Here is a 12,162-nt window from a genome sequence, read left to right on the forward strand (position 1 = left end):
AATTTAATTTTAACAGTGAGTCGAACCACTCGAAGCCCTGGGTGCCCAGCAGGGCGAGACCGTCAAAAACTAGAACTCCTCCAGTGTGCTGGCCGTTGGCTGGCCTGGCTGCGCATTGTTCCCGCCCAGTCGAAAGCGGTTCGAAAGCTGCATTATTTCATTATTCTCATCGCACAAGGGGGAGGGCCTCTGTCTCTCTCGCACTCGAGGGGCGTGCCGCGAGGGAGCGAGAGGGACGGAGCGCGGTGCATTCCCCATTCTTTTGTCTTTAGTGTCGCGGAGCGTCAGACACTGTCGTGTCGCGACGGGCATTTATCAGGGCTTTTCGAGTTTCACGGGACGTGGTCGTGGCGTGGCGTGGCTTGGCGTGCCCTCGGCGTGTCAGCGCGGCCAGGGAACTCAATTTCAAGCATGGTTTGGCGCTACTTCCGAGGAAGCGCTACTTCCTGAAGAGCAATGGCAAAAAAAATATTGTCAATTTGCGCTTTTTCCTTAGTATCTAGACCAAACAGAACAAAAAAATAAATAAAAATCAAATCAGTGTTTGAACCCTAGCTCCGGACTTGGGGGTAAAAACGGACGAACACACGTTTCCGGGTCCTTGATTGTTTAGTCTGTCGACAAGAGTTCACGTTGCCCCTGTTTTGGCAGACGTACGGATAGTTCCTTTTTTATCAGTATACGATACTCGTTTAGAACCCCCCACTGGTGGGCCAATATGTTCCTTTTGAGCTGAATGTCTGTAGGCACGATGTGCTTTGTTTTGTTCCACCGCTGGGATTACCCTTTTCATTTTTTTCAGTTGAGCCAAGATATTGTAAAATTGTTTTTAACTGTCTGGACAGTAACCGTTTTTGTGCCGCTTTGGCTATCTTCTGTTACGAGTTTGAATCATTGATGTCGTTGGCTGTTACAACTAAGTATTAAGCTTGTGATAACCCGTGTGGCACTTTCAGTGCAGACAAAATATGTAATTGAGCTTATGATAAACTGTACTTTTGTAAATGAAGATGAAAATACTTTCAGATAACACATAGCAAGTGATTGCGTGCGCTTGTGGCCTTAACATAGACATCGTTGCGACTACGCGACGGGGATCTTCCTATTGAACCATGTTACCTGATAATCCACTATTAAGAGGCTAATTTTGGTGAGGCTGTACTTTGTTTTTGTTGTGATTTTTCTTTGTTTGTATTTATTATTTTAATGAACAACCAAATGGTGTTGTTGGGATTATTGTCTCGGTCATAAATAGACTGTGGAATAAAACAGATATGATAAGAAAAGTCGATTATTGCCCCACATTTCACTTTCATAAACACTATCAACAACAAGAAAAAGAACACACTTTTCACTCCGGAACCCGCGAAGAAACAAAATAATGAACTCGCAGCGGGCCGGCTTCTTACTTTTCCCCTTCTATCTCGGAATCCGACGCATTCTAATGGAGTCTATCACATTCCATCTTGATTTGGACAGCACAAATTGCACTGTGGGAGACTTTATGGCCGCTGGAAAGTGGGTCATCCAAACGGCCGCGGAGGGCGAAGCGGGAGGCCCGAGCGACTTTTTTCGTGAGTCGTGAAAATGAAGGGCGACGGTCGTGCCTGATGTTGAGCAGTGACAAAATAATTGTTTTCTTTTTTCCGAGAAATTTCTCACGCACTCGGATTCGGCGGCTTTCTCCGCTTTGATGAAGGCCACTACACTGCTCTTTGCCGGTGTAGTGGTGATGGCGCGTTTAGAAAACGGGATGCGCTTCCTCCGTAGAAACGCCGCTGCTTTTGCAAAAGAGAGGAAAGAATGGAGGTAAACGGCGGGCGAGCACGACGAGGGATTATTCACGCTCTGGAAACAACTGCCAAAAGAAATCGGAGCACGCAAGAAATATTTGCAGTGCTTAAAAAAAACGGATAGTGAAAATCTTCATGTTGATGAACCTTATGCCCGATCGATGTCTTTGTAAAATACCACGCCACTGGCAAGATATTGAGTCCTGCGCGGCCCGTTGCAGCGAGGACGCCTGGCCACGCCTGGCGCTGACCAGCGCCGCAAGGTAGGCAGCCCATTTAACGCTTCGTGTTGTTGTTGCTGGCCGCCTTGCTGCTGTTGTTGTCGGGGCGGGGCGTGTGCCCGGGTGGGCAGCCGTTCGAGACCAGAGCAAAGCGCTCGGCAGCCCATCTCGCCGCCGCGCAGTGGGCCAGAAGACCGGCGGAGGCGGCCCAAACCCTAGACGCGTTTTGAGCTTCAGAGTCGCTAAACAGGACTCGAACCGAACGTGTGACCCCACCAATGGATTCCTCGTTCGGAGAGCAATCCATTGGTGGGGTCACACGTTCGGTTCGAGCCCCATTCAGCGACTCTGGAGCTCAAAACGCGTCCGGGATTTTGACCGCCTCCACCGGCCTTCTGGCCCACTGCGCGCCGCGGCTTCCCATATTTTCGGGCGGAGGCAACTCGTGTTTTAGGCCACAGTTTAGTGCCCTCCCGCGCTTCCCACGTGCTTCCCTCGGGGGAGGGGGGGGAGGCGTGGGTAGAGCGAGAGCGCAGCCAACCAGAAACGCCCACTATGTGATGACAGGCTAGCGCGCGCAGCGGCTCCCAAATCTTAAACAGAAATTCATGACTTTATTTTTCCGCGGGCCCAACACCGCTATTTCGTTTTTCCTTGTTGTTGTTGTTGTTTGCCCGTCGGCAAGAAGCGTGGCGGCACTGTTCCGTGTCAGGGTCAAGCAGTGCAGTGGTGCGACATCGATTCCATTATAAATGGCATTGCGAAACACAAGAGCGCTTTTATGTTGTATCGCGCTCGTATAGCACACCTCTTTTTACACCTTTTTACACCTTTGGTTTCAATTCCGAGGCGGCATTATTATTGGCAGTGGGCTGTCGCAAGGCGGTTTGCGCGAGCACCCCGTCGCGACACGCGCATAGTGCTGTGTCTCTTTCGCACCCCGGGGAACGTCCCTGTGAGTGCGACAGAGACGGATGATGATTCGGGATTCTGATGTCGGCGACGCGGGACTCGTAAAGCACGGCCTCAAACGGCATGGCGGCGTGGCCCTGCACAGTGGATTTGCCAGAAGACCGGTGGAGGCGAACAAAACTCTAGACGCGTTTTGAGCTGCAGAGTCGCTAAATGGGACTCGAACCGAGCGTGTGACCCCACCAATGGATTGCTCGTTCGGAGAGTCTGGTTCGAGTCCTGCTTAGCGACGCTGGACGTGAAAAAATGTGTTCTTTTTGGGCCGCGCTATGTCAACTTTACTCGAAGCTTCTCGGGTCGACGCAGAAGGGCATTATCGGATTTGACATCAAAGAAGAAAAGAAACAAAAAATTCGTCGTAAAAAAAGAACATGAAAGGGGTATCAGACTGGCTTGTGCTGATGCTGCCGCCTGCGTCCGAAGCGCCCCTTCGTCGCTCTGTCTCTCTCGCCCCCGTGCGGCACGCCCAACGAGTGCGAGAGAGACAGAGCGACGAGAGGGTTACTGCTGCATCACGCTATCCATCACCACCCCTTTCCATCTCGCCATCCCTCTACAGTGTACCCTTCTCAATTAATCTCCGGCCGTTTCGTCGATACTCCTCGCTCCCGTTTGCGCGCGACGGCGTTGTCGGGGGTATCGGCACCGAACAGTGGCGCGTTTTGAGCGCCAGAGTCGCTAAATGAGACTCGAACCGAACGTGAGACCCCACCAATAAATTGCTCTCCGCACGAGGAATCCATTGGTGGGGTCACACGTTCGGTTCGTGTCCTGTCTAGCGACTCTGGAGCTCAAAACGCGTCCGGGATTTTGGCCGCCTCCATCGGTCTTCTGGCCCACTGTGCGCCAGGGTCACGGGGTGGAAGGGGTGGAGCGGGTGGGGCCTCGAAGCATAAAGGATTCACAGCCGACGAGCCACCGCGGGGCCACCGCGGGGCCACCCTCGGCGTCGTCCGGTTGCCAAGTCGGCGCCATGGAATATTGAGCAGACGAGTGCGTTGTTGGTAGAGCGGTGGCGGGGCGGGGTGGGGCGGGGCGGGCCGGGCCGCGGTTTGACTCCAAGGTCGCCTCTCCCCTTCGCGACGTCCCCGTCGCGGCCATAGTCACATGCAGCATTCAGCGGCGTGTGACTTCTCCGCGGGATTCTTCGCTGTCTCATAATTCCCCGCGTGGACAGGAAAAAAATACGAATACGTAAGAATGGGGTTTTGGCGACTCGATATTTGCGGACGCCTTGTCGCGAACCCACAGTCGCTCTGTCTCTCTCGCACCTGTACGGGACGCCGCATGAGTGCGAGAGAGACAGAGCGACGACCCTCGGGTTCGGTCTGCAGGACGGCGCTCTCCTCGTCCAGGAAGCGGCACGTCGCGCGCCCCGCTGATGCGAGTTTCCGCCGCCGCGCCACTGTTCAAAGTTTAGTTTTGGCGGCAGGCCCACGTCACAACAGTGGGTTCGTCGCGCTGTCTCTCTCGCACTCACGGGGCGTCCCGCAAGGGTGCGAGAGAGACACCGACGCTGGCGGACGGGGAGGGTCTCGAAGGGGTGGCGGACTTTCGGCGGCCAGGGTGTCCGAACGGTGCTCGCTCTGTCTCTCTCGCACTCACAGTGCGTGCCGTGTGGGTGCGAGAGACACACCCCATCGACTATTTTAACACCCTCCATATTTATTTATGGCCCTTTCCAATATTCGTCCCAAAATGTTGTTTGGCGTGGACGGCGCGGGGGCGGCGCGGGGGCGGGCCGCACGTCAGGGCCATGACGGGCTTTTCGTGCGTCGGTTTTCGGCGCGCTCGTGCGCCGCTCCCCCCGGCCAGACCCGCGCCCAAACCGCGCTGACACCCCTCCCCCTCCCCCCTCCCCTCTGCCCAATTAACCGCCCCTCATACGCGCGGTGCGGCGCCATTCCCGCCTGGCCGCTTCAATTTAAACTGAGATTCCACTCTTGACGTCGAGGGCCCTGCACTTGCACTTCCTGAAAGTCGATCTGTCTCGAGCTCTGGTGCTCGAACCGAACGTGTGACCCTACCAATGGATTCCTCGTTCGGAGAGCAATCCATTGGTGGGTTCACACGTGCGGTTCGAGTCCCGCATTTAGCGACCCTGGAGCTGCAAACGCGTCTCGAGTTTTATCCGCCTCCGACGGTCTTCTGGCAAATCCACTGTGTGTTTCCCTCGCTGCATCATCCGCTGATCGCAGGACGGCCCCTCTGTGGTCGAGCTGGACATGGTCAGGGAGGTGATGGAGTCGACCGGGATGGACTGCGGCCATCCGGTGCGCGCGTGGGGCTCGGCGGGGCTGGCGGGGCCCCTTGCCGGGGGCGGTCATAAACACGACACCTCCCCGACACAGGGCATGGCCGAGCGGCAGAGCGGCCGAGCCGAAGGAACTCTTTAAGAATCTCATTAAGCACAGATGGGGTGGGCCCTAGGCGCCGGGCCGCGGACACAAAGTCGAACCAAATCTATTCAATTGGAAATCGCTCATTTGTTTTATTCCCGCCGTGACAGCGGGCACGCTGTGTGTCAATGAGTTATGCGACGCCGGGAGATATCTCAGTCGCTGCTGAGGAGTCGACGCGATGCATTCCAACGGCCAGCCTTGACGCCGCACAGTGGGCCAGAAGACCGGTGGAGGCGGCCCAACCTCCAGACGCGTTTTGAGCTCCAGAGTCGCTAAATGGGTCTCGAACCGAACGTGTGACCCCACCAACTGATTGCTCTCCGAACGAGGAATCCTTTGGCGGGGTCACACGTGCAAAAATACAAAAGAATATTACTTCTCTGTTGAAATAGAGCGGCAACAGTTCGGAATATTCACGTGGAGGGGGAGGGGTTGGGGGAGGGAACTCCCTGGGGCAGTTCCGCGTCGAGGGGTGGGCTACGCGGGGCGCTACGTCTACTTCGGCCACGCCACTGGAAGTCCCGCAGCAGAAGCCGCCATCCCGGCGAGAGCGAGACGGAGATACGACGTTGTAGGGTGGCGGCGCGCGGGGTGGCCAGGCGGGGCCGGGCCAGGCCGGGCACGGCACTGGAGTAATTCGGTTATGTTTCGAGTTCGCGTGACACACTGCACACAGCGCGCCGCCACGCTGTACCGGAGGGCCCGGAGGCCCGGAGGGTTCGGCCCATCGGCCTAGCGCGCCCACCACCGTGCACCACCGTGGCGCCACGCCCCCGCCGAGGGAACCGCTCCGTCTCTCTCGCACTCACGGGGCGCCCCGCGGCGGTGCGAGAGAGACGGAGGCAATTTGAGCGCGACTGCGCCGCGCCACTGTGCAACATTTGTAAACTTATTTAGCGGCCGCCGGAAGCGGCAGTGGCGCCCCGCCACTATGAGAAATTCGGTGGTGGAGAAATCGCACTGCCTGCACTGTAATTACCCAACCGGGGCCGTCGCACAGTGGGCCAGAAGACCGGCGCAGCCGGCCAAAACTCCAGACGCGTTTTGAGCTCCAGAGTCGCTAAGCAGGACTCGAATCGAACGTGTGACCCCACCAATGGATTGCTCTCCGAACGAGGAATCCATTGGTGGGGTCACACGTTCGGTCCGAGTCCAAGCGACGGCATTCGCGTTTCTAATTTCATTTCCAAACAACTTTTCCAGTTGTTTTTGGGCGTGCCGCGCGTTGAAGTCTCCGATGCCTGATTACGGCGAAAAATAGTAGTTAGGCTCGCGGAGCCGCACGTAGCGGCCGATGTGCTAATTTCGAGCGCGTGCACCAGCCGAGCGATTCAGACTAGAGTTTCTTCGCTCTGTCTCTCTCGCACCCACGGCGCGCTCCGTCAGGGTGCAAGAGAGACAGCTTCACTCTCTCCGCGCGCGGCTGGCGCGCAGGGCTGGCGCTTGTCCAGTTGGAACGCACGCAAAAATTCTCATATCCAAAGCCGCTCGCGCGCTTGCGGCGCGCCGTCCGGGCGACCGGTCGTTTGGTGGAGCGCAGGGAAGCCGGCGCCAGTGGCCTGTGAAACAGCCCCGCCTTTCCACAAATCGCGCCAAAAATTAATTCACAGAAAGAGATGAAATTAACAAATAATTTCGCGTTTTGATAATCCATTTCGACGGTTGGACACTGAAAGGTTCTATCTCGTTTTTTTTTTATTCGAGCCCGGTACCTGGTTTTCCCAGGAAGCCTACGGTAAAGACATTAGGTTATTTCCAGGGGGGTTCCAGGAAAACCAGGAACCCTTTTTACCGTGTAGCAGTCACCACGGAGGAGTCCAATAATTTCTATCTGCATTTTCTGACGTCATTTCGACGCCCCTCGGGGGTCGTTCTCTGCGCGCCGCCCCTGGCTGCCCGTGGCTATCATCCACACCTGCAGTCGCTTACAGTGCAGGCTCCACACATCTGCCGCGACGGCCTCTCCCCACACGGCGTCCCGGCGCAGGCACACTAATAATTAGACTTGGTTTCGGACGCGGCCGCTGTCGCTGTTACAGCCTTGTAAATCCGTCAGAAATTGGAACGGAGACTGACACACACAGCGCGTGATTAGAAGGCGGTGCCCGTCGCTCTGTCTCTCTCGCACGCTGACGGGAGGCGACGCGAGTGCGAGAGAGACAGAGAGGGCCGGCAGGGCGCGCCAGCGGTGCGGTTTTGAGGCTGATCCGGAGGATTGGATCACGCGCCTCGCGGAGTGTGTTGAGGGTGTCCCGCACAGTGGGCCAGAAGCCGGCGCAGGCGGCCAAAACTCTCGATGCGTTTCGAGCTCCAAAGTCGCTAAATGGGACTCGAACTGAGCGTGTGACCCCACCAATAGAATGCTCTCCGAACGAGGAATCCATTGGTGGTGTCACACGTTCGGTTCGAGTCCCATTCAGCGACTCTAAGATCAAAACGCGTCCGGGGTTTCGACCGCCCCCACCGGTCTTCTGGCCCACTGCGCGTCCCTCCCCCACCAGTGCCCCTCCCCTCCACGAGCTATGTCTTCATCAAGGCCCTTTTTCCCGGGAATGTCGCCGGCTGTTTGGTTGTCATCGTGGAGATAGCCATCGCACTGTCATCAAGGCGTCTTGCTCGTCCTGCAGGGCGCCCCGAGCTTCCTGTCTCTCTCGCTCTCACGGGGCGTGCCGCAGGTACCGCGGGGGTGCGAGAGAGACAGAGCGACTCGGTCTTGCAGGCGTCCTGTGCGGGCTGGGCCAGGCTAGCCCAGGCTGGCCGCGGGGCGGTCGACGCCCGGAGGCTGACGCCGTCTCCGTCGCACTCGCGGGGCGCCGTGGCGGTGCGAGAGAGACAGAGCGAAAGCGCTGCTGGCCTGGCCGCCCTTTCGCTGCGACTGATGAGGCAATTGGTTAATTATCGTCGACACCCCGACGGTCCGCTTTCAATATCAGAGTCCGGACTTTTTTTCTGTTGTTGTCACTCCACTATAATAAGCCGAGCGCGGGGCTCGCGTGTTCGGCGGCCCGAGCACGTTGTTATACCGCGCTGAGGTTCGTGTCGCGGGTTCGAATCCACGAAACTCTTCTTTTTCTTCGGTGTCCAGGTTTCAAAGCCAGCAAGGGGAGTTTCATCGCCACTGAAGGCCACTTTTGACATCGAAGTTTCGAAGCAGGCTTCGTAGACTTATTGTAGAGGGTGTTTTTCTTTTGTAGTCGGTTGGCCGAGCTCGCAAGAGTGTTCGGTTGCGACTGCAGGGACCGTGGTTCGCGACCCGTCGGCGGCGAAATTTTTCGCATGTCCCCTCTGTTGCAGACTGATTTCGAAAGTCGTTTTCGTCACCCTCTCTCTCGCACCTGTATGAGACACCCCATGAGTGCGAGAGAGACAGAGTGTGCAGAGAGACGCTTGCCCTGCTTGCCTGTCCGTGTGGGGTCCCGGCCTCGACCGCGCAGCAGTCCGAGAGTCGTCGCGTCGCTCTGCCTCTCTCGCGCTCCTGGGGCGTTGTAACGGGTGCGAGAGAGACAGAGCGACGACTCTGCAGTTCAATGTTTCCCTAATCCACTCGTAAACGGCAGCGGGTCGCGTCACCCGGTCTTGGCCGTCCTTCGGCGCGACGTCCCGAACATTTCCCTGAAAAGCCGTAAGGATGGCCTATGTTTACGACGTCCACTAAGCTGCTCCCTGTCACGGAATGGGGCGAAAAATATAAAAATAATTCGACACAGGCGTCGCCCCGTCTGCGGACGTCTGGTCAGCGGACTGATTCCGAGAGGCGTTCTCGTCGCTCTGTCTCTCTCGCGCCCATACGGGGCGCCCCGTGAGTGCGGGAGAGACAGAGCGACGAAAACGACTCTCGGAATCGGTCTGCTGCGGGACCCCCGATTTTGCTGGACGGGCATAAATATGGCCAATTCGACCCAACTCAAACCGGCGGGGCAGCCACGGGGCAGCGGAGCGGTGTACTTCGTCATCGACGGTGTCCTCGGGCCCCGGGGCCTCTCGCTCCGTCTCTCTCGCACTCATGGGGCGTCCCGTATCGGTGCGAGAGAGACAGCGTTGGGGGGCGAAAAATATAAATAATTCGACACGGGCCCGCGCCCCGCCCTTTGCGGACTGATTCCGGGCTTTTCGGTCTGTTCCCGCGCCATTCGGGGCCGCCGTCCAGAAAACACAAAAAACCCCGGAATCGGCTGCTGCCCCCCCCGTTGGGATTGGGCTAAAAAATTGACCAACTCAAAACCGGCCAGTCTGAGGACTCGGAGCGGTGTAATACCATGACGGTGTTCATCGAAGCCCCGGGGCCTCTCGCTCCGTCTCTCTTTGCAAAACTTTTGGGGAATTAGACAGCTTTCTCGCGAACGGAGGGGCGATTGGGGCACGCCTTGCGTTAATAGTGGTTTCTATTCCTGTAACAGCCCCCGTAAAAACGCGTAACGTTGGTGTTTAGCCGTGGGATTTTTTCAAAAAATTTAAGCAACTCAGAAATTTTTGCCGTTTGAACTAAATTCCCGATTTAAAATTTGTGCAAAGCAATAGCCTTTACTAGTCGGTACAAAAGTTTTTCGAAAATTTGATACCCCCTCGGCGGAGTGTGTCGTCAAATTTTTTACAGTGCCAACCGGAAATACCCGAGCTAAATTAGAACGTAATTGACTCTGTCGCGCGAGGCCGACTGAGAGGGCCATGTCTAAAGTGACATCTTGCGCCCACATATTCGGTTCATCGATTACGGTGTCTCTCTCGCACCCTTAGGCAGAGCGCCGTGAGTGCGACAGAGACAGAGCGACGGGGCCCAGCGGGGGCAGCAGCACCTGTTCGCTTTGTTCGATGCATTCGTTCATTCATTTCGGTCATTGAATCGTAACACCGAAAGAAACAGTGGAAACGGAGAATCATTGAGACACGGTGCTGCGGCGTGCTGCAGCCGCCCCAGCAGCCCTCCGAGCGTCACGGTGGGTTATTGGCTGAGCTGTGTCCCTCTCATCTGACTGTCTGTGTTCGAGTGTGAGAGTTAGTGTGTGTGTGTGTCAGTGGGTGTGTATGCGTGTCGGCGCATCAAACCGAGAAAGGTTCGAGGAACGGTGGTAGCGCGGCGGCAATCATATCAAGCATTGGGAATGAAAAATGGGGGCGGAGCGAAGGCAGAGCAACGGTGCAGCCCAAGCAATGCCGCACCACCGAGGGCCGCATTTCCACCTCCAAAAGCTGATTAATTTCATTCGTTGCTCCAACCGCTGACCGGAAGGTCACACAGTCGTCTTCGATTCCCGCCAATCGAACCGAGCTTGTGACCCCACCAATGGACTCCTCGTTCGGGGAGCAATCCATTGGTGGGGTCACACGTTCGGTTCGAGTCCCATTCAGCGACTCTGGAGCTCGAAACGCGCGTCTAGAGTTTTGGCCGCTTGCGCCGGTCTTCTGGCCCACTGTGCGCCGCCCTCCTTCTGACGGTGTAGGCCACCTTGCCGGCCTTGTCGGATTACGGGAGCTGTGGTCACTGGGGCCTAAGCACCGGATTACTGTCCAATCCTCCGTGCGACATTTCCATACCCGTCCATCCATAAAGGACCTGTGTTGAGTAGCGAGCGGTCCTTCTAGTGCCCCGGCCGGACGCGCCACTGCCGTGTCACGTCCTTGTTTGCTTAAAACCTCGCCGGCAAGTTATGCTAGTGGGCTTGTTTGGTTTCCGCAAGGGGAAATCACTGTGAGTTTTGGTGTACAATTCCAATGAACTTCAGTCGAATTTCGATGAATTTCAGTTGAATTTCAGTTGAATTTCAGTTTTGAAATTTCGGAATTTTAGAATTTCAGTCAAATTTCTATCAAAATTCGATGAATTTCAATTGAATTTTGATGAATTTTAATGAATTTCAGTGAATTGTACAAGTTTGATAAATTTCAGTGTACGAATTTGGCTGGAGTTATTTCCCCTTGGGTTTCCGATTCAGGTGTGGAAATCCTGGACGGTTGGTTCAATTTCGTCCTTGCAGCGCAATTTGTGCCGCCCAGAAAGTGATGACACAGTTCCATGAATGCAAGAAATCCTAGACCCAAAACACAATTCTTACTCAAAATAGGCTGCTGAAATCCAGTTTTTACAGTGTCCGACCTGTTTGTTCGAAGGGACTTTTCGCAGTGTGGGTGGCGGCGCGGCCAGGTCCGGCAAGGGTCTGGGGGAAAGAATGCAAGAATGTCCGGACGAACCGCGAGACGCGAAGCATCGCGAAGCAACGCGAAGCGAAGGCCAGCCGATGCGTTATTTATGTGATGCCAATGTCCGGGGATTAGTCAAGGAATTTCAACATGTCCGACACGTGCCAGGGACACGCGCGGAATGGAACCGGGAAATTCGAAATTCCAGTCGGGAGGGACTTGGCTCGTCCAATCGGCGGCAACGCAAACAGAACAGCGTGTCAATGAGGAAAACGCAGGTATTCTTAAATTAACAAGTGGCCTCTTTCCCTCAGAGTTTTTTTGGCAGGCCTACAGCTGAAAACTTTTTTCGAAATCTGCTCAGGTTTGTTTAAGGAAGGTCAACGGTTGGAAAAAATCACTGAAAAAAAAAAATGCTACACTCTACAAATTAATCTGTTGAATTTTCTTCGAAAACCTGTTTTCTTAAACGACGTTAACTGCAACTGCAACGACACGAATCCACCAGAAATGGTTTGTCGGGGACTCGTCAAAATGTAACCCAGCCTCACCTCGGCCCAGTTTTCCGAAAACGCTTTCAAGTCGTATTGCCCGAGCCGGCCGGGTCATTCCAATGTAAATTAAAACGGGCAGTAAAAG

The 12,162-nt window shown here is 55.7% G+C and overlaps 1 protein-coding gene across 1 annotated transcript in view; it reads right to left on the reverse strand.

Moving 5' to 3' along the window:
* Positions 1-1,133: 1,133 nt before the first annotated feature.
* Positions 1,134-12,162, reverse strand: part of LOC117644689 (fork head domain-containing protein FD4-like) — a 66,111-nt gene continuing 55,082 nt past the window's right edge. The window contains exon 6 of the mRNA XM_034384301.1: positions 1,134-1,256. Within this exon, the coding sequence (XP_034240192.1) occupies positions 1,134-1,256 (123 nt within the window). The remainder of the gene's footprint in view (positions 1,257-12,162) is intronic.

Source organism: Thrips palmi, unplaced genomic scaffold (assembly GCF_012932325.1).
Source record: "Thrips palmi isolate BJ-2018 unplaced genomic scaffold, TpBJ-2018v1 HiC_scaffold_18, whole genome shotgun sequence".
NCBI lineage: Eukaryota > Metazoa > Arthropoda > Insecta > Thysanoptera > Thripidae > Thrips > Thrips palmi.